Source organism: Homalodisca vitripennis, chromosome 1 (assembly GCF_021130785.1).
Source record: "Homalodisca vitripennis isolate AUS2020 chromosome 1, UT_GWSS_2.1, whole genome shotgun sequence".
Lineage (NCBI taxonomy): Eukaryota > Metazoa > Arthropoda > Insecta > Hemiptera > Cicadellidae > Homalodisca > Homalodisca vitripennis.
This window is the reverse complement of record NC_060207.1, coordinates 168,210,170-168,237,214: the sequence shown is the minus strand read 5'-3', so window position 1 is coordinate 168,237,214 and position 27,045 is coordinate 168,210,170. Positions and strand designations below refer to the sequence as shown.

Genomic DNA, 27,045 nt, shown 5'->3' with positions numbered 1-27,045 from the left:
AATTATGGAAATTTCATATTAATAGTTAATTGTGGAGTTTTTTTTATGTAAACTCCTCTATCACTTGAAATGTTATGATTACATTACTTAAGCTTAATAATGTGGAGTTGTAAGAGAATCTTTGAAAAAAAATTTCCTTTACTACAAAAAACAGACATGCAGTGCCAATGCATGATGGGAGTGTTTCCTGAAATCAACCGAGCTTGGCTCACGATTGACAGTGACATTTATATATGGGATTTTGAACATGGGTAAGTGTTTCTGCATCACGCAGTAACTAATAATATGGAGATATCCTTATAATATGTAACATTGAAGTGCATATTTTTTTCAGACATATTTGTGTTAAAATTTAAATTCGTACTCTTATTATATAGCTACTCCAAAAATTAAACCAATACTACTAAGTGCAATTTTGTAAAAGAGATATTTATAAATCTAAATATTGCAAAATTAGCCACATTTTGCAATTTGTAAGAATAAAAATAATTTTTTTACCTATTTAAACAGTTTATATGTTATGTCGAAATACTACAATTAGTAATATACAGGGTGTAATGCAGACCACCTGAATTAAAAAATCTGTCTTGTTCGTTTTAACAAAAAGTCCAATATTTTGACCCCAAAGAGTTCAGGAAAATGTTTAACAACTGAAAATACCTCAAAATGCCGCTTTTAGGAGGGTAGGGTAAGTTTTGAAAGATTTTCAAATTTAAAGGTAGGTGGAACCGCACCTCATTTTCTCTCTCTATTTATTGAAAATTTGAAAAAAAGGTATTTTGGTTCTTGTATACAGAGTATCCCAAAGTGTCAGTTGTACGGTTCCACAGCTTTTTTACTGTTTCCTCATTATAATCTGTAGCAAATCCAAATTAATTATCCAAGGATACCTAATAAATACTCTTTCAAAAAATATTTTACAGTTGTCAGTTTTCAACACATTTCAAATTTTTAAAAATAATTCAAATTTAAAACTTGTAAAACCTAAAATATTCAAATAGCAAGGTATGACTTTTAATGCACCTATCAATAGCCTTCTTACAAACTACAATATTTTGTATTTTAATTTTGGTTTTTTTTTTGTAATGGTTGAGAAATGATGCCAAATATACTAATTTACATGACGGATGTTCACGACAAGTATATCTAGTATTTGCTGCTATACAGGACAGACGTGGCATACTATGACGGACTGAGTGAGACCATTGTCAGTGTTGGGCTGGTACGACCCAAGCCAGGAGTATTCCAGAACTATATCCGCCACTTGCTGGTGCTCACCACTACAGTTGACATCGTTGTGCTGGGTGTCTCCCTCTCTTCTGCCCAAGGTTCGTCAATAAACAAGTAACAGGATTGAACAATTTAATTACTGCAGAATGACAATAGAGTAAAACATTTCAAAAATTAAAAAAGTACAGGAGTTTTTACAAAATCTTATGGACTAAAGGAAAAATTTAATCAACAGAATTACCAATCTATGCCACTTGTTTTCAACAATTTGGTTCCAAAATGTATCGCATTGCTAGCAGGTTTAACATTTTTAAAATATAGTAATGGATGAAAAAATAACATTACTATAGTCTCCTTGTGGCAGAAAGCAATAGTTAATTACAAGTATTAGTATATTATTATATTATATAATTAATTCAGTTAGTCGTGATTATTTTTATTATGAACTACTTAAGGTAGAACACAGTGCTTGTCAGATAAAAGTGGTGAAGCAATGTAAGATGATCTGAAGCTTACGTGCTACAGTGGCTTTGCAGCAGTTCAGGGCTTGCATTTGTGAGAGGTTTAAAACAGAATTTACAAAAGTTTTAAATATTAATAATCTTACAACATGTTAAAATGTATCTAAGTATATTACTTATAATATTATTATTATTTAGAGTTATATTAGTATACATCCCAATCAGTTTAATACTGATGAGTTGGGTGGAACATTGTATTAGGTTATACATGATCAGCAACTAACACAAGTAAGATGTCTGTAAGAACAGTGTTTGTGTGCTGTAGGTGCGGCTGGGCCACTCACAGAGATCCACCTGACCCCGGAGATCATCTATACACTCCCCACAGATGGTGTGCCCATTGGCGTCATAACTGGGACTGCTATGGGACGCATCTTTCTGGGTGGCAAGGACGGCAGTCTCTTTGAGATACACTACCAGGTACTGACACGTGTACTTATTATAACATTAATTTAGAACTGTTATAAGCTAAATGTCGAATTATTTAGTTACAAGATGGAACAATCAGAAGTGAACCTTGAATATTTACATTTATGGTAAGTTGTAATTTTGATCGTCTGTTATTGGTTTACTTTTTTATTTTTCTTGTGAGAAAAAAATTTTAAACCTTTTACCACTTTTGGGTTTTATTCAAAATTGAATTTTTTTACATTTTGTGAATTTTGTTTTTTGTATATTGCCAATCATAAACTTTTGTAATCAAAAACTTTAAGATTTTTTTTCATTTTGCAATGATGCAGTAGCTAAATTTAAAATACAGTATGTTCTGAATTTTATGCACTCTGAAGGGGTCTTGAAAACTATAAGAGATACAACACAGATTAAACTGACAAAGTTGTGTGTTATAACATAACCAAACATATCTGTGGCGTGTATTACTGCTTTCTCGGTTGTCACAAGTGCGCGTCTACTATGTATCTCCTTATTATTCTTCATTGTGTGGTAGTGTTGTGATTAGTTTGAAGTATTTATCTTGTTTTATAGTTTAGTTTTATCTTTAAACTTTTTAGTTTAGTTACATTTTTCAATGAAATTAAAGTTTATTTAAAATAAACAGTTTTTTTATAATAGTTCTTGTTTTAGCTCAATAAATACTCTAAGTATAAGTAAAATGCCCTGTTTCATACTTTTTTGCTTTTACCTTTTATAATTTAGTTATGGGAAAGTCAGTGGTGTGCAAAGTGTTAAAAGTTAATTGACTTGGAAAAAATAAGAAATACAGAATTATCAATCTGGAAAACTGAGAGATAAATATGGTTTGACAATTATTTTAGTTAGAAGATTGTAAAATTCACTTATCTAATAAATTTACAACATTTTTAGGTGACAAATTAAAGAAATTAATAAAAAAAGATCATTTACATTTAATTGCTAGAAAAATGACAATTAAAGAATCAGATTGTATTTTAATAAGTTTTATAGAATAAAATTTAAACATTCATGTTATAATTCTTTAAAACATCTAATTATTACTTTCCATAACAATTTTAATCACATTATACAAAATTTCACTTAAAAAACTTTTATTTCAAAATAATGTGCCAAGTCATTATGAGTCTTCACTTTTTTTTAAATGAGAAAAACAATCAAGAACAGATTGAATCTCATAAAACTGTTTGAAATGTTTATATTTTCCGTTTAGTTCAGAAAAATTGATCATTGTATTTAACATTTGTAATAGTTACTGTGTATTAGACAATAATTTGTTTATTATTTTAACTGTCACCAAAGTTGTACCAGAAGCCCCATATTATTATGTACTTATATGTTTATTTCAATCTGTTGGTGTGGCTTTTAAACTTACAAAAACTCAACATTTTATTCTATATTTTTTGAGTGGATAAACTGCCAAGGAAGGCTATGAGTGAGGAAAAATAGGTGCCAAATGTTAAAGATGCACAGTGGCATCAGGAACATATCTAGATTTGAATGCACACCACACGATTTTATATATATATATATTTTTTTTTTAAAGATAATACAGTCAATAAAGTTAAATATCATTATCAAGGTTTCAAATAGGTATAGTCCAGAAAAGTAGTAATTTGAAGTCATAACTAAATAATCCTAATTTGTAAGCCTACAGATGATGTTGCAAATTTATCCACAGAAAGAGATCGGATGGACAGGAAAGAGGTGTAAGAAGGTGAACCACTCAACAGGGACCCTGTCATTCCTTGTTCCATCATTTCTGAATGCAGCGTTCAGTGAGGATGACTCTATAGCCCAGATCTCTGTGGACAACTCCCGCCACATTCTGTACACATTGTCGGACAAGGGAACCATCTCCGTGTTTGACCTTGGAGACAATGGGATGTCGACAGGGCGGCTGGCTTGCTTATCACAGTCTGCTATCACGCAAGCAGCTCTCAGTATAGCCAGGTATATTATAATTAAGTGTGTAATAGATCGTTGTCTTTTCACTTTACGGACATTATCTCGTTGTATTTAGAGAAATTATAGTAATTGAACGGCTCTTTGTTAATATTTTTGTGCAATAATGTTACTAGTACTCATTCCATCATAGAGGTTTCTTTGAATTAAATCGTTGAATATTTTTATCAGAATTGTTTTTCAACTTAGAGATTAAAACTTAACAAATGATAGCTTTTGTAAAGTAGGAAAGAAGCTTAATGGGGGTCAGGTAATGGTCAACTTGGTGTTATAATGAGCCTAATGGTACATATATCTTATGCAATAATAATTTTTCAATAAATATCGAATCACAAAAAGTACTTGCTCCAATGGGATTTTGATTTTTCTTCATTTCATCCTTGCAAGTTGTTAAAACGTCTTCACTTGTTGTCTTATTTTTCTCTTCTCTCTTTTTGCCAAACCATCTATAGATATTCTTTGGGATTTCTTTCATCCCCCTATCCTCTTCTTGTCCTTCTCATACTTGACAGGGTCTTGTTTTAATGTTTTCCTTCCATGCCTTACGCTAAGTTTTTTTATTCTTTTCTATCAGCAAGTCTTTTTTTGCCAAAAGTTTTTTTTTAACAAGAGCCATTTTTACACTCTAATTTCCAAACAGAATAAAAATAGAATACCTATTAAAGTTAGTCTAAAAAGTGCTTAATGTCAAATAAGCTGTTCCCAACTCCAGATTATTCTGAGGGATGTATTGAAATTAAGTATTAGTCAAGTTGAGCAGGTAATAAACAATTCCAATTAAAAGCATTATTACATTTTATTAAGTAATACTAACTAAGTTATACTTACTGTGTATAATATGGGAATAGCCTTTGTTAATGAATGAAACATAAAATTTATACAGTTTACAAAGGTAGCTAAACCATAACAAGAGTAAAATCAGTCTGGGTAGTAAGATGTAATAAAACTGTAAAAAGTTTTAATACAATAAAAAGTTAAAAATAATGTGTGTTTTATACAAAAAACCTCAAAATAATATTCACTAATCAAGAGTTCAAAATAACTAAAAGTATTTGGTTTCAAATGTATTATAATGTCTGTTGCCCACAGATAATGTCATGGATAAAACAAATCAACGGACTTGGTGGTAATAAAAAAACTTCTTAATTGGTCAAGTGAATTTTAGATGACAATCTTAAAATTACTAGATTTGATCTTAGTAACATTCCAATTTTCATGTGACATTAAAGAAATACTATAAAACTATCTATCTGTACAATTTGCTGGCCACAGATATGATGATACAATCTTTACAACTTCTCAACTTCACTTTTAACTTGAAATAACTTATAAACTCGTCACTATAAACATCTACAACCTTTTCACATAATATCCAAGATGGCTAAGAATATTTTTCTCAACCAGAGTTGACTACTGCTGTCACCTACTGAGTTTGTTTAGAATTATTATAATTTTGTCCACTTACAAAATGGTTGGTATGAGAAAATTAAAAAAATTAAAATTAATGTATTGTATTAATCAAAATGGCAATACAATAATTTTAACATGGAGCCTTGATATTATTAAAGTTTGAAATAAGGATTTTTATAAATATAGTCACTTACTATGCATTTCTTCAAATGATAATGCAAATGACCGTCCATGGACATGATTAGTCCTTGTATGGACTTATTTTTATTAAATTATTTTTTTTATTTTTACTTCAAACTTGCTAGTGTCTTAAGATAATGTGTTATAGTTTCCAACTAATATAAAAAATTATGAATTTTATATTAAATAACTGTTACTATTCATAAGAACAAGTTATTTGATAGTATATGGAGAATAGCCCAAAAAGGTGTTTGTGTCTGTGGAATAAAAGTTTCATGCCATAAAGCGCATTGATGCTGGGGAATAAGGGAAAAAATTGCGTTAAGAGTTTCAGATTGGAGAAAAAAAAACCGTAAACGAATTCAAAGGTGGTGTTCCTCTCAATCTAGTGGAAGAGTTGTGATAGTAAGGAAAACAACTGCACAAAGGAAAACATGCTGAAGTTGAAGAGGATTATTTTTATGGATTCAACATTTAAGGGGCAAGGGTGTCCCCGTTCATGGTCCCATACTTCAAGCAAAAGCTTCAAAATTTAAACTCAAAGTTGAAAGAGAAGATGCTGAATTTACAGCTAGTGATGATTGGCTCGACCAATGGAAAAAGCGGTATGGTATTCACCAACTCTCAATAAGTGGGGAGGCATTGTTGGCTATTCCAAAACAAAACTTTTCTTTTTCAACTCCTTGACAAAGAAAGAATTTCCAGTGGCCAGTTATACAACTGTGATGAAATTGGCCTGAACTACAAAATGCAGCAACAAAAACGCTTGTTTCGTAAAATGAAGCTTCAGCCCAAGGCTACAAAAAGAACAAGGAACAGGTTACGATGTTAGCTAGCAATGTAACTGGCAGACTAACATTCATTGGAAAATAAAAAAAGTCTAGAGCCTTTTAAAACTTAAAGAAAGATGATGTGTTGCTGGTTTGGTACACAAACCAACAAAAGCATGGATGAATTCTACAATTTTTAAGACTTGGTGTTTTAATGAATTTGTGCCATCAGTTGAAAAGCAAACGGCTGAAAACAATTTACCAAGGAAAGCTATTCTTTTGTTGGATAATACCTCAACACATCCAATGGCTACCAAATTAAAAGACAAGGATATCGAAGTGTTATTTTTGCCTCCAAATGTGACAGCTGTCTGCCAGCCTATGGATCAAGGCATACTTCAGGCATTAAAGTTGAAATACCGCCACCGTCTTCTTAGTTATTTAATTTCGGCAATAGATAATGATAAGGATTACATCATTACATTGAAGAAAATTGATATGTTGGATGTAATTAGGTAGGTAGCTGAAGGATGGAAAGAAATCACTTCTATGTCATTGCTTTCATTGTGGAAGGTTATGTTAGAACATGACTGCAACAAGTTCAAAGAAATCAATGGAGGGGTGTTTAAAGAAAATTAAGTGGATAAAGAAAGTGTTGTTTCATTGTTACAAAAACTTACCAGATGTGACGAAGTAAATGAAAACAACTTTGATGAGTGGATGAAAAATAATGAGGAAGACAAAATAAAGGACAATGATATTATTCAAAATGATTGAACTGGTGTCAAATAACAAAATTTTGAAAGATGAAATACATGAGTCAGGAAAATTGTATCCCACTTTCCGAAGGGTTTAAGATGCTAGAATGTGAACTAGAATATATCACTTAACAAGAAGGAAAATCCGCAGTTGACATTATGGGTTTGAGAAAGTTGAGATACTTTGTGGCAAGAAAGCGAGCCAAAACAGTGAAGCAGACGTCCATTCTTCAAGAAATAAGTTTCATTTCTTTATTTTAATGTTATAAAAGTGAATATTTAATACATTTAATCTCAACCACATTATGTTTATCCTTTGTATTATTAATTAATTTAGTTGTAAAATTCCTACTTGTAATTTAATTTAACCGTGTACAGTGTACTACATTGTGTATGTTCATAATCTTATGTTTTAGTAAATGTTTAATATTCAAACAAGCTAGTTGTTGTCTTTAGACATTACAGCAAACGTTTTATGCCATTATTTTCTGCCGCACAATGTCATATTTGTTCGTAATAACAATGGAAATAATCAGCCATAACAACTTCTAGTAAATTTGAATGTTTAAAATCTGTATCAGTCACATTAGTCTGGATTTCTGAGAGTGTACTATATTATGTAGCCATAATTCGTGAAATTAAAGGATAAATTTTCAGACATTATATGTTGGAACAACAGGTTTTAATACATTATTTATTAAATTGTACCCTTGGATTGAAAAAGCAAACCAGTCAAAAGAGCTGAGAAACAAGATTCTATGAAACCCTACCAACACAACATTTTCTGTACCCCATAATTTTATTTTTAGATGCAACAAATAATATGGTTATCATTGTCCATTTGTGGTTATTGGTACTACAACCAATTTCTTATCAACAATACAATAACGTAAGTCAATGAAATGTGTCATTGCTAGAAACCACAATGTAATTGTAAAGTATAAATGACAGATGTAAGATTCTCATTTTTGGAAGCTATGCCACCTATCAAAAGAAAAGAATCTTTCCAGAAAGTGTTCCTGGAAAGTGTTAAATCTGCTTTGTGATAATGTTGCAACTAAGGACCGGTGTTGTGACACAGGACGCTAGATAGCTCAAACTTCAACCAGTTGGTGAGTATCAGTGCCATGACAGCGGAGGAGTCTGCTCACTTGGGGCTGGTTGCCGTGACGACTGCAGGCAGCCGTTTATACTTCTCGACAGGAGCTGCCGGTCAGCGTCCGACCACTCTCCAACTTTTTCATGTACGTCTGCCACCTGGATTTGCTGCCAATGCTCCCACCAATCGACCTAGCACTGTGCACATTGCTCTTTACTCTCATGGTAAGTGCAGTCTGTAAATATTTTTTATACAACTAATAGTGTTTGTCCCACAATTTTTCTTTTGTTGTCAGTGAAAATAATAAAAAGAAATTTGTTCTCATAGATACTGTTATTCTGAGTTAGCTGACCTCTAGCGTAGGTCAAGAATATACATGTTACCACAAGATATGGTTGAAAATAATTTTACATCATAGCACTGTGGTCATTAAATTCTCCAAGCACGCTAATAGTATTGGAGCGTTGTGTAACTGAAATGTTTCTTGTTACAGGAAATTATCTCAATTAGAAGAAGATTCAAAATCTATTCATGAATCATTTCCCTTTTTTAATTGCATGTGTATATTTAAGAATAATCACACTATTCCTGCTAAACTACCCTCCAACTAACCCCCTTAACGTCTTATGTGTTGATACTCTTTTATAGTTGTTTCAACTGATTAGATACAAGATGATGTTTTTTTTTGTAGCATTAAGTAGTAAGAAATTATTTCAGTTAGAAAAAAAAGTTACAAAAAATGTGATTTTGATTTGAACATTTTATATTGATTCTTGGGGAAGATATTAATTAATCATATATGTATCTAATCTCATGAGGAATTAATTTTAATTTCAGAAAGAACTAATCTAGTAAACAGAAATATAGTGGCCTTGAATTGAGTATTTCTCCAATTTTATTGTAATATTTATCATCGTCATTGTAATTGTGACAGGTAATCTAATACTGGTGACATCACCGGGAGGTAACCAAGACAAGGTGTGGAGTTTGAGTGGGGATCTGTTCCCCCTCCAGCCTACACTGAGTGAGACCCAGAGTGTGGGACGACTAGATGGAGTGGCCTGGGCGCTGCAAGAAATGTACCTCGGAGACCCTCCCTCCTCCTCCTCCACCAGCCATCCCCTACCACCACTTATTGTGCGACAACACTATGAGCCAGCTCGACAGTTTGTCATTCTAACACCTAATGTAAGTATGATAATGTAGTACAGTTATACCTTCAATAGCAGAGAACTATAGGAGTATAAAAAAATCCTACTATTTTAACATCAAATTCCAGAAAGATTTTCTTTAAGTATTTTTTGGAGCTATAACAAAATTTAAACTGAGTTGTGCTTGAGGTTGAAGGGTAAATGCAAATGTAGCAGACTCATGGCGATGCATGAAAATAAATGTATAAAATACAAAAAGTAAATTTATAAAATTACAGTACTGTGAAAATATTGGTATACAGTATATTTACGTTTTTTTCATACAGAACTATAGTCTTTATTGTGTGTTATGTTTCCTTAACTTAACCATCTGAATTGTATCAGTTTTTAAACCATTTGGGTGTACTGCATTAGATTTCTAATCTTTACAATTTGGCTATAATTAAGTTATCGGCTAGGCCATACTAGCTGATTTCCAAGAAGATGGTGGAAATAATTTCTTCCTTAATAATGTTTACAATGTGTTTAGCAAGGTCTACAAGTGCTGTATTTTTAAATATTTTTCTAATTAATTCATGCTGTTCTTGAGACAGAGCACCATTATGCAGGAAGTGCTCTATTAGTGTAACGAATACAATTTTTTCATTACCTTTGGGAACGATAAGTGCTGACAGCATTATATTGCATTGTAGTGTATATTGCATTATGTTACAGGGAGCTGAGATTATGAAGAGTCTGCGGCCAGTTGATGTGTTAAGTCAGCTGTTACAGCAGTACAATGGTCCAGAGAGTGATGTAGTCAAGGCCTACTTCCAGTCCCAGACTGAGGACCAGGCCTGTGCAACCTGCCTGCTGCTGGCTTGTGACCTCAGTGTCCACAACACCCAGGTAGTGTATCATATACTGTGTAGCAGTGTGACCGGTTAGCAGAACAGAAGCATAATGTGGTTTAGACAGTGATTTAGTCAAAGCGTTACTTCTAGTACCAGACTTAGGACCAGGCTTGTGCAACCTGCCTCCTGCTTGCTTGTGACCTCATTGTCCACAACACCCAGGTACTGTATCTTATACTGTGTAGCAGTGTGACCGGTTAGCAGAACAGAAGCATAATGTGGTTTAGACAGTGATTTAGTCAAAGCGTTACTTCTAGTACCAGACTTAGGACCAGGCTTGTGCAACCTGCCTGCTGCTGGCTTGTGACCTCAGTGTCCTGTTCACAACATGCAGTTAATGTATCAATTGTGTACAGATTAAGACAGTTAGCTGTACAAAGCACAATGATCCAAAGAATGATGTGGTTACCTAATTTCATCAATCAGTTTTAGATTGGAAAATATTGGTCTTATGACTGTAAGATACCCTTTCTTAAAATAAGAGGAGGAAATATTTCTTACATTAATTTCGGTGACGTTTGAAGCATCAGTTGGAAGCATCTTATTAAACCCGAGGAAAACTAGGTAAGGTTATGCATTTTTTTAGTTAAAAAATGAAGATGAGAGAATGATGTAATTTTGATTTATAATAGAAATTAATTTTATTCTCAAAAATATAATTTTTAATCCATAAATCATTAAAAGCAAGTCACTTCCTGAAGGGACTTACTGTAAAAATCACAATTTTACTTTCAGCCGTTGTTTAACTTATCTTTAATTTTCTTTTGAAGTAATAACAAATATTTACACTTTTTTTATTCAAAAGGCTATCTTTAAAGGCTAGACTTAAACTTTTTTCTTTTTTTAAACGATTCTAATAAAAAAATGACTATACCACCTTCAGATCTAAATTTAGTCTCAAATTGAGGAATTATCACCTTAAAAATAACACGCCTTATCTTTTTTAAGTCTATTTAAAAACTAATTTTAATCATTTTGGTTATTGTGTTTTCTTACAATATAGTTTACTTATTTGAAAAATTATATTGCTCCCTTTCCTTGACAGTTAGTTTTTTGGAGGAATCTCACTTATAAACCATGTTTATGAATATTTGAGTTGCAACCTCTACTGATAATGCTATTCTGCTTAATCTGCAACCTTTTTACAGTTGGCAGAGTGGGCAACAAGAGCATTCTTCTTGTATGGTGGGGAGCCCAAGGTAGCTTCAGCGCAGGTTCTCAGTCCACCGTCCTTCCAGTACTCTCTACCTCCAGGTATGGTCAAGTACTCATTTTGTTTCAAGTATAAAAGAAGTATATAAATCTAAACATTTTAAATGTATTGATAAGTCAATTGTACTGCACATGACGTAGCTATGGTGGGAAGGGATGATTCAAAGTGAATGTTGAGTTTAGCTCCATTTCATCTTCTTCTTAGTGAATCGTCTGGAATCTGACGCTGTCACACACTTGACTCCTGGAATTTGGAGTAATTTTATTTGAAGAGATAAAACAATCTGTGACGAAGAAGTTCAAAACAGAACTCGGTTCTTACTGTTTCTAAAGATTGTGTCTAAAATATAGTGCACTCTATTGCGCACCTGGATTAGATAACGAGAATACCTCCTCACCTAGATTAAACACTATATTTTGTAGTCTAGGTGTCTAAAGAGTTCATTTTGACCTTTTTTTGTTGCAGACTTTTGTTTTATCTCTTCAGACAAAAATAACTCCAAATTATAGAAGTCAAGTCTGTGAAACATCAAATTCCAGACGATTCACTAAGAGGAAAGAAAATTAAAGCTAAACTCAACATTCACATTAACTGTACTGATTTCAACAAATAAGGCATCAATAGAATTACAAACTGTTTCTTTGAGAATGGTCTGGTTAAGTTGGTCACCCACTACGATAAGTGTCTTGTTTATCCAGAGGATAAACCTCATTTATCGGGATCTCTGGCTTATCCAGATTGGTCTAACAGAGTGAAGAGTGTCACATTTTTAAAAGAATAAATCATTTTGGATTTCAAGCGTAATTTGTGTTTCCATTAATATATGTTTGGCATTCAGAATAATGTATACAATGTAATAACAAATTAACTTTATTGTAGTAGACCTATGAGAGGTTGATAGTTGTAAATTTGAAAGATGATAGACATAGACATTGTACCAGCAGATTGTTCTTCAACAGTAGCAAAGGACAGTAAAAATGATTTTCATAAGAACTGGAATATGTTGTCATTCATTCTTGTGAAATCACAACATATGTGTAATCATACATGCTGGAAGCAGAGTAACAAAGTTAAACAAAAAAGATTGATTGAATTATTTTGAATATCAACTGTGGAGAGCCGGTTTCAATTAACCAATGTTAAAATAAAACTGTTTGTTTTAACTGTGATTTGGTTGAACACGTTAACTGCCACCGTAAAGAATTCTAGAGTTCCCTGTATTGCCAAAATTTTCTGTACTGGTTTTCTATGTGATATTGTTTTTTTGTTGAATATATCGGTAAATGAAAACAATTTTGCAAATTATATGTTATGGTGTGTGGGGCTTAACTTTGGACCGATCGGGTCAGCAGATTTATTTTTCAACCAAAATTGCCTGAAAAAATTTCTTGCCTACCCTATTGGGCCGACACAAATTTCAGTACACTTTGGGATATTTAGTTTAAATGGCTGTGAAGACAACGTGCCTTCCTTTTTTATTACTCTATGGTGCGTGTGCAATGAACGGATGACTGAACAAACATTCCCAACTGCTTTCCGCTCACAGCCGATACGTCATGTAGTTGGTGCCAATTTATGTAACCTCACTTGCACTCGCTGCTTTCATTGTGGTTATTCGTTACATAGTTGTATGGTTGTTTATGTTAGTCCAAGTTTTATTAAATATAAAGATGAATGGAAACCTGGATGAAAGTGATATAGAGATATGATAGTGAGATTGAACGAACCGATGAGTGGTGAACGCAATATATATGGAGGTAATTATGTTGAATTGGAAAATTATAGTGGATCTGAGTTTTCTGATTTGGAAGACATTGTCGATGCGCTGGTACCACAAGATTGCAGAAGAACTGCTTCTTGGAACAGCTGTTGTTAATGTATGGCTAGCGTACAAGAATGATGTAGGCTAGAAGTTACTGCTCAACGTAGAAGAAGTTATTTGTATTCCATCAAAACATTCAGAGAAAAGTTAGTGTATTCACTCTTGGGTCTAGAAGACGAAATTCTGTCTGCAGTGTGTACAACGGGCCATCACTACATTTCTGAGTCATCAACTTTCTGTGAGCTGTGCCCAAGAAAGCCCTACTTCTGCAAAGACTGTTTTAAGAAAATCCACAAGTAGACCTTAATCTGTATTACAGAATTATTAATCCTCCTTTATTTATCCAATTAAAAATAAACTTTGTTTTTTATAAATATTGAAATATTAGATATTATTTTATATCCAATAGTTTCAATATAAACGCTCTCAAAATAGTTTTTCTAATTTCATTCACAACGATAATGAGGTAAATGAAACGAGAATAATTAATAAAACAATATAATCACATAATTATAATCATCAATTAACGAAAGTATAGAAGAAAAATATATCAACAATTGGCAAAAAATAAATTTGCCGACCCGATCGGGAGATAAAATTTCATAATATTCTGGTAATTTCATAAGTGAACCTAAAAAATAACGAAACAACTTCAAACAAAGTTCTCTGTTAATTCTTGTATCTATTTAGAACAACATTTAGTCCACTGGTTTGCCACCAGAGCCAAACGCAATGCTCATAGGTGCAATAAAGTAAAACTATGTTATCGTCATGGTGAGGCCCGATCGGGTCAGCAGTGCATAGTAGCAATCAAATATTCACCGACCTATTCCGGTCGGCATGGCAGTTAACATGTTAATTGATGAGCTATTTGGCAATACTCAGCTGTTGGAAAAAGGGCACAAGTTAATTTAAAATGAATTAAATAAATCAATACTTGTCAAGTTTTTTGTTTTAAATAGAGATTGTGGCTGAATTCTAAATTTGACACTTAATAATTAACTTTTTGGGATCCATTTGTTCCCAACCGGGTTGACTCACCAGGTCAAATTAATTTTAAGTGAATATGCTTATATGTATATTAAGAATAAGAATATGTTTATTGCCATAAAGGTTACACATGCACCGACACAAGTCATGTATAAAATATTAAAACTAGCAGAAGTCCAGATAAGGAAAATTTGGTACCCAAAACATTAAGTTGCCAAAACAGTCATGCCACAATTTAAATATTATTTTAAAATTTAAATTAATAAATAACAAATTAAAACAACTATATAACAAATAAATAAATAACCAATAACAACAACAAGCAAAGGACAGCCTCAAAAATTACAATAATAAAAGTGATACATTTTCTAATATAGTCTGTATAAAAAAATTAAATATTTAAAATCTAATCGTTAAACTAAATAAGGTTACATTCCTTATGTACATGACATTATAAACCAATAAATTGTAATAAACTCTTGGTTTCTTTTCCAAGAAAGAACCTCGTACCATTGTTGTAAAAAGTTAAGTAATGCAAAGTAAAATTTATATTCATTATTTTTTTTATAAAGTAAGCATACATTTTTGTTCAGATTTTGCCTACTTTATTTTTTGGGTCAAAACCGTAAGGAAGTACCCATCATAAGTATTATTCATTTTCTAAATTCCTACATAGTTAAGTTCATGGCTTAGGAAACATGTAATTTGAAAATAAAAATGTATATTGTACTATATATACAACATATTTGATTTATTAAAATAACTACATTTTAGCTTATGAAAGCATGTAGTACTAATTACATTGGTAAACTGTAGAAGTGTATTAGTCTGCTCTATTGAACAAAGTATGCTACTTGAAACATACTTTAGCCTAACTTAAATTATATGGGTTCTTTTTCACTTCAAAACAGAATATTATATCAGTATGATAGTAAAAAAAAAACTAAAAATAATTAAGTATTATTGAACTGTACATAAAATTAAAATTGATCAAAAAGAAAATTTACTGTCTGGACCCATTTACAAAAAAATACATCATTCCCAGTTATCCTTAGGCTTAGGCCTACTCTTCGTAGTTTCTTGTACTATGATACTTGTCAAAACATGAGTTAGGATGGAGTCCAGGTTTGTGTGGGCCTAGGCCTAGGCCTAACCCTACCTGGTGCTGAAAGTTGTTGTTCAGTCTCATTGTCGTCTAAATCACGATCACTTACTACACTTTTGTCCTCAGAAATAGCAATATCAGGATCAATATTATCGTCACTATCAAAATCAAATAAAAAACTAAATAATAATAATAAAACCTGTATCTATTCCTAAACAAACGACTTCAAAACTGTTCAACCAAACAGCACCAGACACTACAAGTAGTTGGTCAGCTGAAGATAAACACTACGCAGGTTTGTAACTACGCATCGTAATAATGACGAAAGTGAAACCATAGAGGAAAATAACTTGTGACTAGTTATTTAAAACTTTTATAAGGTCTGCAGAGACGTTACATCGATAATATAAGTCCAAATTACTATTTTTGTTAGATATTCCTGTTGTAATAAATGTCGGACTGAGTTCACCTTTGGACCCCAAAGGGTTCAGATATCTCTTGAAGTGAGAGGATGAACATGAAACTAGTAGGCCTAACTTTTATTCCAGGCAGCAGCTCTACTTTCATCAAGATCTGATATCTTACTCCATGTACAATTATCAAAATTCATATCAATATTATTCTAATTAAGCCAACTTGGTTAACGTACAATACTGCTCCACTCTTAAAGAATCACTTTTGACGTTAGTATAAAATATTTTAACATAGATTTGTAAAATTAACTGAACTTCAGAAATCACAGAAATAAACGTGTTGATTTTTTTGCAAGTAATGTGTAAGAGAATACATTGTAATTTTAAAATAGAATGCGTTTTAATAAATAAAGATGTTTAAAACTACAGTATTACTGTTTGGTGAGACTCACTAATTTGAACCTTCCATTGAGTCATAATTTATTGCATCATTTATTACGTAAGTGGGTTTTGTCGAATAACGTATAACTGAACTAATTTTAGTAGTATATTATTGATGTAGTTGAGTTACTGTATTTTATGTTGTAAACTTTAATTGTAACATATATCTGATGACACACCTACTAAAACTGTGCAACATTTTCTGTAGTACTTTTGTGCAAATAACACTTTTTTATTGGTGGGTTCAATTGCAGGTTTCAACCCCGCTTCCGTGTCAACACCAGTGGGCCGTTCTGTCTATTCACCCCCTGACAACTGTCAAGTCCAGTTCTCTGCTAAACATAACGGTCTCTACCTTTTCATCAGCCGCATCCTCCGTCCGCTCTGGAACTCCAGAATTGTACAAAAAGTGTCCATTAGTGGCAAGCAATATGTAGGTTTCAGTTCTTTATACATGTTTTTCTCCAGTAAGCAATAACATTAATTGTGGAATGCAACAATTCTAGTACACTGTAAAGTTAATATTAACAACTTCAAATAAAGCTTATCAAAAAAAGACTTACTAATAACAGTTTTACAACAATTTTGTATTACAGTGATTCTTGCATGCACAGTGACTGTGATTAAAATTCTGCATATTTTTAGCAGTTCTGCTTTCATATTGAGATTGTTAAAAATGTAATAAGTGGAATATCGAAGACTACTGAGTATTATCACATGAGGATAATACGTTATTTTAAGTTTTTTTTTTAAATTTGTTTTAAAACAATTATTGTTGAAAAAGCAATATCAATTAATGAAATAATTATTTTGGTAATGATTTAATCTGTAACCTGCATGTCTGATTGCTAAAGTTGATAAAACACTTTATCCTTCATAACAAAGTTTATAGCAATACCTTGAAATTTAAAATGTTCTCTGTCTTATTTATTTATATTATTCCAAAAAGACTTGATCACAACAGCTTTACATTGATTTTGTATTACAATGATTCTTTTGTGTATTACAGTAGGTGTGTGTGGTAGTATTGTATCAGGCAAGGAAGGGAATTTTGTGGTATCCAAACTGCTGGCTTTCTGTTCCTTCCTATAGAATGATCATACCAGCCTTACAGTGATTTTGTATTACAATGGTTCTTTTGTGTATTACAGTTGGTGAGTAGTGTATCAGGCAAGGAAGTTACTGTGGTGGCATCCAAACTGCTGGCTCTCCGTTCCTTCCTAGAGAAAAACACACAGTTCACATACAATCCGGGTTCGCAGAGGTAATTGTTACATCAGGAATTCTCCATTCATAACAGTTAAAAGTTTACAGCTTTAAAACTTGAAGGTTATTTTTATATTTTTAGCATAGACAGATGTAACATTTTGTAACTAAAGGCACATTAAGAAAATACAGATGGGTAAGCTCAAGTATTTAAAGGAGGATGTGTTTTGCCTATGGAACCTAAATGACAAACTTATTAAGTGGTGATATCCTACTGATATGTCAACTTAAAGGATTTACATAGTATTTTAGAGTGCCTTGCATTTGATATATTTAATTTAATTTTTTTCAAAATAGTTAACCAATGATTATTTAGTTATTTAGTGTACTATTTATGATTGTTTAACTTGCATAAAAAACAGTGAAATCAATTCTTTATATTTTTGTGTAATAAACTTTTCATACTTGTTCAGATGTTTACAAATTTTTCCAGTTGTACATCCATTACAATCTACTTGTGATTGTTTCAGCTATATGACAACAGTGGAGACAACACCTGTAGCAGCTGGTCGCAGCCGACTTCAGGAGGTACAGCTGCAGGAGAAGCACAGCCTTGATGCCCTCACCACTCTGGTAGACCACTCCTGTCAAGTGTTGGGTCTGTGGAAGATCATGTGTGAACACCAGTTCCATGTAATTACTGATACCATGCCATCGGTGAGTATTTGTTTTAACTAGTTTTGAAGACTGTGGTCATTAAAAAGGGTTTTTGGAAATATCCTGATATTCCTTTTGCATATTCCTTACTTATTCAGGATTAAGGATTTCTACTGTTGTTTCTTGCAATAATAGATTTACCCAGACCATAAATTAATGATCATTCTGCATATACCAGATCAATTAAATCTTGTCAAAAACTCATGAATGAGTGTAAACTACGGTTATATTTAGCATGTTATAACATGAACGGGAACAACAGAGCAAAGAAAAGAACAAGTTCATTGAATATCAGATTTGCTCTTTGATGTATGTTTTAATTTTGTGTCAATATTCATTCAAAATTATAAATGACTACATTTTTTTATGGAAACACACATTTTTAACAGGAGCAACAGACAGAGATGGGCATGGCAACCTTCCGAGACCTTATTCTTGTTGGGCAGGACATTTGTACTACTCTTATCAACAAACTTATCAACACGTGAGTACCAAATACATTTAATATGTAAAAAAAATAATAAACTGAATCATCCAAAATATTATAATCTGAAGCTATTACACAACCGGTGTCACAATGGATATTAAGTTTTCCGGTTCACATTGCGTGTACAAGAAACTATCCATTTGATGCCAAAAGTACAAACGTATTTCTAATGTAAAATATAGACATGTTCATCTCCTTAGGGTTTGGGCTAGTTATTGACTTTGTGTGGTATTTTAAGCCGCACTAATAAAATAATTTTTCTCTGTCCTCCTTGATTGTGTAAAGAAATTTTATCTCGGTATGTAGCTGAAAACATCTTATTTTATATGTTATTTCTAGTCTCTGGCCAAAGGTAAATCATATTTCACTTTAGTTTATAAGTAATAAGGTTTGCTCTGTATTTGATGGTGCTAAATAGACAATAATAATCAACATTATTATTTTACTTAAATCATAAGTTGAACCATGACACCTTTTCTTTTGCTATCTTGATAAGTACGAGGATAAGATCTGTAGCAGTCAAAAGATCTTTATTTGTAATTCTTCAATACATCATTCACGTGTTGGTAAATAAATTGAGTTTATAGAAGTTGAATATGAGTTCTTTACTAGTATTAGCATATATACAAGTGCGTACATGTTGAAAGTATATTTTATATATGAAAGACAAGTCTCCAGTCCATTGTATGAAATCAGTTTCTACTCTAGCTTAAAAACAATTTATGTAGATTCTAACGTTATCGCTACAGTATTTATACAAATGCCATTGACTCTTATGGCCATTCTAGAGATCATAAATGAAATAATGAGTAAGATCCTTGAGTCCTTTAATAAGGAATTCTAGAAAATGTGATTTTATGTAGCAAAACTCTCTAAAGAAAACACATACCTGAAGACTTTGGATAGTGATTAAAGCAGCCTGTTTTACTCCCTGTTGAAGAATAAAATTTCTCTTCAAATGACCATACAAAAAGTGTGATTTTATTGTTTTTATTTGATTAAAAGCACAGGGAAAGTATAACATTTATGGTATTTTTGAGATATGTAAAAAATACTGTCTTTTAATTAAGTAAAAAATGGGTCAATGTATTAAAAATAATTTACACAAACCCTACACCCCATGCTTGCTGGCCTTAAAATAATTTTTCATTACAATATAGGCACTAATAAGAAAACTGTAACAATTTGAAGATTTTGACCAAAAACAGTTTTTGAGTGCAGCTAGTGAACAACGCAACAAGTAATTTACTCAACCACATTGATTTGTTTGTCTTGTTATTACGCACAGCTTTGTCCGTTTAATATTTGCTGTATCTTTTAAGGTTTCTGAGATCTCTTCAGTGTATAAAATTTGGAACACATGATATAGTATAAAGTTGCAAAGTAGTTCTACACTGCTTTCCCAATCATCACAAAATTTACTTTTTCCTCTTCACTATACTACAGTAGTGTATATATACATTAGTCCAGGTGTTCCCAACTTTTTTGAACCTATGACCCCATTTTTATGTCTGAAATTTGTATGATCCCGACCGTAAAGTGCAATGGGAGGGGGGGGGGGGTCGTTCAACAACACTAAATAAATAGAGCTGGTATGCTGTAAAATATTGTGGTTTTATTGTATGGTATTGTCTACTTAAATATTTGATAAAAACAAAATATATTTTTCCACTAATATTAGTAAAACATTAAAACTGATAGTACTAACACGAAAATGAAATCAAAATATAATATTTTTGGTCGTATTATAAAGCCTGCAGACAAGCGAGATCAGCCTTTGCTGCTTTCTGTCTGTGGAAGATTTTATGAACTAACTTCGGCTGTCGATGACTTGATCTTCTTTCTGTCGAAGATCTACAGGCTGCTCGATCTAAACTTTAGGTTTCTTACTCTTCACGTGTTATATTGTTGTTTTGAGTTAGTTCTATGTTGTAAAGGATACATTAAAGAAAAGTGCTTCTGTAAGTAACAAGGCAAATCAAAATGAAAAAATGCAGAAAATACAAGTCTTATTTCAAGTTTGGATTCTTTTCGCTTAGAAATAAGCCGCAATGTGTTGTTTGGTTTCCATATGAGGTAACTTTTTCTATGGTTTCATTGATTCAGCGGATACCACAAACATCATGGACTCAAGAATAAACCAGTGATCTTGTTTGGACAAAAATATCAGGCTCAGAAAAATCAAATTGGAAATATTATTATAATGAGTAATAACAACCAAAGTGCTCCTCACACTTCATATGATGTAGCATTAAAAATTGCCTTAAGCATCAAACTTCATACAATACTAGAAGAATTGATACTTAATGCTGGTATTGATATGGTTTCACGGGTGATAAGTTCTCAAGAAGCTTTATAGTTTAAAATCATCCCACTGTCAAATAACTCAGTAGCACGAAGAATTTCCGATATGGCTGAAAATGTTAAGAATCAATGAGAAACAAAAGTCTAATCCTAAATGGTTCACCGTTTTTACATATGCAAGCTCTGGTATAAAAAAAAATGCAGATAGAACTTATTAAGTTCTGGATGATGGAGTGAAAATTTTTAATGTCGCTTGACCTGACATTGTTTTTTTGCTCATATATAATATCCTGGAAGCTTTGAAAACCTAGTTTTTAGACTACATTCAATAGGTTTTATGTTTATTCAATGAAAATATAGTGGAAAAGGAAAACACAGTGCTGTGCTATATAATAAACCTATAGAATTGTTAATGGACCAATAAAATAATTTACTGGATGAGAACAATTAAGGGGACAGATTTTAGCTTGGTATAAGAAACGAGTATCCAGCTTTCAAACTACTGATTCCATTTTTGCAACATCTATTTATGTGAATCTGGATTTTCAAGAATTGTAATGATTAACCCTTCCCACGCTATGGCAATTTGGGACGCACCATACCCAAACGCTACATATACCTCAAAATCTTTTTTTCCATAAAGTCAACGCTAATGTTGTTTTTGAGTTTGTTACCATATAAAAAGACTTTTGGGGACGAAAAAAGTATAATTTTTTTAATACGTTTATTTAACTTATAAAACAATTTAAATATACAAAATTTAACGAAATGTTGAACGAAATTTTACTATTGTGTATAATATTATAGTATATAATATAGTTAAAATAAAACACTAATGGATATAAAAAGTTCTAAAATTAGCCATCATGGTGTTCAAGGTAACGTCAACGTGTGGTACATCTTGAAACACGTATCCGGGTGCAGGTTCGGCCGGGCGGTGCATGTCTCGCACACGTAAATGGTCTCCTTGCGTAAACCGTTGCGTGTACACACAACACATCTTTCCGTCCCCTTTTCTCTTTTTGCAACAAAGTGTGCAACAAACCAATTTGACAACGTACGCACAACAGTTCCACTCACAGTCCGCGAACGAACTAAACCGGCGAGTTAGTTTGTCAGTAGCGCTAGTGTCTGGCAAAACAGGCAGTGGCATGGGTAGTGCGCCGCCATTTTGCAGCTTGGAGAACAACCGGGAGGCGGGGACAACTATTACTGTGTTTTTCTATTGAGGGATTTATGCTCCAGCAGCTGCTGTACTCCACCGGCAAAACTGGGAACTACTTACTCCCAATAATAAACTCAATGTTTAAAAGCGAATATATTTGTCAACAGCGTTTTTAGCAAAGTAAAAATTGGCAGTTATATTTGTTTGTCAACAGCGTGTGAAGGGTTAAAACCTAAACAAGAAACATAACAATATTCAACTAGAAATGTTAAAGATAATCAAGGTTCAGGGTGCACATCAAAAGTAGGCCTTTCTAACTTTTGTAAAAACTAATGATTTATGTTTACATGGTAATGTTAAATGAGAATTTTGTTTGTTTTATTATAAAATCAAAGTTATGTGTTTTTCAAAGCATTTAAATGTATGTTAAATTTGATTCATTGTGAAGGATGAAAAGCTCACACTTAGCATCCTTTTGTCAAATATGTTGTAGGCTATTTTTAACAGTTCTTACAACCTGACAAACTGATATGTAATAGATTTTTATTGCTAAGTACAATAAGAATATTTTAGTTTATTTTGGGGAGAAGGTGTCGGTGGATGTGTCAATACAGCAGTCATATCGGAAGAGGAGCAGAGCAACAAAGAGATGACTCTGATACCACAAGCATTTGTTGCTTGCCCAGTGTTTCTATCTGCTATTTAAAGGTTTATTGATTAATTTATAGTATTTAGTAAGAAATAACTTTAACCGAGAAACTTTCACACTTAAATACATATTGTCTTACAAAATTTGGTCCTAATTGTTATAAAAAAAAACGTGACTTGACATGGCCTATCGCGACTCCCAGGTTGAGAATTCCTTAGCCGCTAACTCTATTAGATCGAAATTCAGAGTAGAGTGATATGGAGTGAGGAAAACAGCACTCATTTTGACTAAAAATATGATGTTCATTCACTCTACTTGTGAATGACCCATAATAGGTGGTAAATGAGCTATAGTTAAATATATGTAGAATAGACTCGAGACCACATTGTATTCACTATTACTCTACTAAATAACTATAACTGTACAAATTTACCTTATAAGAGTGTACCTGATACATCAGAGATTTACGTCTTGTCTACTTTTAGGTTAATAATACCTAATACGTAATCACTTATGAAGAAATAAATCTTTTCTGTACTATTTATATTAAAAACACTTTCCAGTATTTCTAGTAAAAGTTATATAGTTATAAGAAATTAAAAATACAAAAAAGTTACCATAACTATGAGTATACTATTTTATTTTTTATATTATGTTGTGTTTTCCAGATATTTAAGTGACAACACATCCATTGATCCGATAAGTCTCAAACTGCGGAACACATGTCCCAAACTGTACCGCAATGAAGATGCTGCTTGTTCTAAGGTATTTCCGTCGTTAATTCAATTTGTTCATAATGATTTTTATTTTTACAACTGAATATATTATTTTTATTACTTGATTCATATGTAAACTGTTAATGAAATGAGATAAATGTTGATAAACTTACGTATTGATAGAATAATATTTTAAATCTGTATAACTCTAGATCCAAGATTCTTTATTTGTCTTTAGACTTTTTATAAATGCAATTGACATCACCAAAATACTTATGTACATACATACATACATACATACATATATATATATATATATATATATATATATATGATATTTATTGACAAGGTGTCATATCTTAAAAATAAGAAAGGACAACTCTGTTCATAGTGTATTAATACACAACTGAAATCAATAAATGATGAAAACTTAACAACAATATTAAAATATACTACACCATAACAATAATTATAAACTATTTATATTTAATAACAGTGAATAAATAATATAAATAAACAATATATATATATATATATATATATATATATATATATATATATATCAGCGTTCTACAATCGATTGGGATATTGTCAGCAAACTGAAGGCAAACACTTTGAACATCTGTTATAACTGTTTTGGTAAGTGATTTGAAGTAAAAGAAATAAAATAAAAGATTAAGTGTCTCAGTTTTCTCTAACAACCAGAATGTTTGCATTTGAAAAATTCTGTATTTTATAATCTTTGAGTGTGTGTCCGCCATTTTGTAATGCGTCAACTGTTTTACGTTAGATTTTCGCCAAAATGTTTCTAATTAAAAGAGCTTTAATTTGATGTACGACTCGACCTATGCTTCTATTTAAGAATTTTCACCAACCCCTAGCGGGACGTCCTCCATAAGCAGGATATCATGGTGAAATACATAAAATAATAGTTTTATATGAGCAAAAGCTTGATGTAAATTTTGGTTCTTATATTGTAATTAGTTCAAAGTTATTAGACCGTCCCGGGACTTTTCAGCACCCCTGTATATATATACATATGCAATATAAACAAGTAACAGTGGCCTAAAATTTTAAATCTCTAGTCAGGGAATTTATTTAACAATTTAATTTCAATGTGTAAATGACTTTCTTTCCCTAATCTAAAATTTGTCATATCTTTGTTTTCTGGTATCGTAGTTATGAATATCATGTAGGGAATTATACTTTTCAAAACTTTCTTTACATTTCATGACGTGTGTATTTGTATATATACCTGCCATGATCATAATTTTGTAGTTCTTTGAATAGGGCAACACACTCTTATCAGAAGAAACTTTGATAATTCTTAATGCTTTTGTCAAAAGAGTAGTGTCATCAACATATAACACAGAAGAACATGACATATTATGTGCAAAATTACTCTCTGCTGTTACAAACAAGAATTGCCAATTTACAGAACCCTGTGGAACCCCTAATTTGACACTACGAAAATCTGATTTATCTCCATCTTGTACAGGTTTTAGGAATAAGGTATGTGGAATGCAGTCAAATGCTTTTGATATTGTTATTTAATTTTTGTTACATAGGTTTACAATAGAATGTTGCAATGCAACTGTAAACAGATAACACATCATTTTTATTATCTAATTCAAAACTTATATTATAACAGAATTTTGACAAATTACAATAACAGTGAACATTAAATTAATAAAATGCAGTTCTATACTATGAAACCAGGAAAAAATCTGAAAGTTTATAGCAAGAGGCTTCAATAATCAATTTTTCAAGTCGCTTTCTAAAAATTCTGGAGTTTTCTTCTAAAGTCAAATTTGGAGGTAGATGTTAAATAATTTAATTCCCTTATAAAGTGGTCCACTTAAAAAAAAATGAATATGATAATGATAAGGGTACTGGAACTTGTTTTTGTTTCTTGTACTGTAACCATGTTGATGATTGAGTTTTATGAAACTGGATTGATGTTTTTTTACAAATACAGCCAATCTATTAAACTCTTCATTAAAATTTCATAAAAACATTCATTTTGAGTAAAAATACATGATTAGTAGTCCCTGTTCATAATCTATTTGAATCCCCTTGAATACCCCATAAGTAGAAAATAATGATTTTTATCGGAAATTGATTAATAGAGAATAGACATATAATAAATAGATATAATAATAAGGATTGATTTGTTATAAAATTTTACATACACATACAGCTTACATTTTAGTGTTGGAATGTTTGTTTATCTCTATTTTTTTCCTCAGGCCAATGAAATGATAAATGTTGCCAAGACAAAGCAAAACAGAGAAGAACAGGAGAAACTTCTAACTTCAGCTCTGAAGGTTAGTACGACTAGTACATTAGTAATAAAGAAAAGTACTTTATTAGGAGTAGTGAGTTGATAGTTAAAAGTGCATTTGTTGTAAATTTTTACTATAGTTATAACAGCTTCTCGCCTGCATATGACGGTTTCTTTTGGGACAGCGTGAGATCGTGTGCCAGTAAATGGTAGTCTACAGCATGTCTGGTGTGGTAGTCATGGAGGTTGGCTGCTCGAGGTAAATTTTTCTCTCCAACGTTTTTTGGATATAGAGGGATATCACTGTCATATTTCTGAGGTCTGTAAAAGATCATCTGCAGGTGTCTCTTGATCCCAGGCAATTTAGGATCTTCATCGCTTGCTTCTGAAGACGCAGAATTCTTTGTAGGTTCCCTTGAGATGTTCCTCCCCAGACAGCTATGCCATATTGTGTGTGCGTTTCAAATTGGACAAATATGTTGATTTTGTTGTTGCAGTGTTGCTGATGGCTTTTATTTGTTTTAACACGTAAAGACTTGTATTCAATTTTTTACACAGAACGCCAACATGAATTGTCAATGAAATATTTTTGTCAATAGTCACTCCTAGAAATTTGGCCTGTGGTTTCACTTCAACTTTTGCAAGAGTTGGAACTTGGTTTCATCTTCTGCCGATTGCTAACTGGTTTGTCTTTGATTTATTAACCAGTAGGTAATTTGTGTGGCAGTATTGGTAAGCCACACAATAATGACCAATATATATATGAGCTTACTGCCAGTTGGTCAGCAGAATTCCCTGAAGACCTGAAGGGTGGTGTTATCTGCAAACATTAGCGTATGACAGAGTCTGTTCAGGTATTGTGGCATGTCGTTTGTGAATGAGATAAACATCACAGGGTCAAGGACAGATCCTTGAGGTACACCTCTGGTTATAGCAAGTAGCTTGGATCTTATAGTATTAGTTAGTCTTCTTTCTGTATGTTTGACTTCGATAAATTGGCTCCATTCAAGGTAGCTCCTAAACCATTTTAGAGCAGGATCTCTGATACCCAGATGGTCAAGTTTGCTTAAAATTAGGTTATGGCCAAGGCAATCAAATGCCTTACTAAAATTAAGCGTAATACCTGT

The 27,045-nt window shown here is 32.1% G+C and overlaps 1 protein-coding gene across 1 annotated transcript in view; it reads left to right on the top strand.

The window, feature by feature from the left end:
* LOC124352703 (nuclear pore complex protein Nup155) overlaps positions 1–27,045 on the top strand; it is a 64,058-nt gene that overhangs the window by 8,793 nt on the left and 28,220 nt on the right. Inside the window, exons 4-17 of the mRNA XM_046802315.1 lie at positions 155–251; positions 1,168–1,328; positions 2,017–2,171; positions 3,862–4,133; positions 8,345–8,586; positions 9,297–9,550; positions 10,228–10,401; positions 11,555–11,660; positions 16,645–16,823; positions 17,542–17,654; positions 18,127–18,313; positions 18,703–18,797; positions 23,587–23,683; positions 25,884–25,961. Of these exons, the coding sequence (XP_046658271.1) occupies positions 155–251; positions 1,168–1,328; positions 2,017–2,171; positions 3,862–4,133; positions 8,345–8,586; positions 9,297–9,550; positions 10,228–10,401; positions 11,555–11,660; positions 16,645–16,823; positions 17,542–17,654; positions 18,127–18,313; positions 18,703–18,797; positions 23,587–23,683; positions 25,884–25,961 (2,210 nt within the window). The remainder of the gene's footprint in view (positions 1–154; positions 252–1,167; positions 1,329–2,016; positions 2,172–3,861; positions 4,134–8,344; positions 8,587–9,296; positions 9,551–10,227; positions 10,402–11,554; positions 11,661–16,644; positions 16,824–17,541; positions 17,655–18,126; positions 18,314–18,702; positions 18,798–23,586; positions 23,684–25,883; positions 25,962–27,045) is intronic.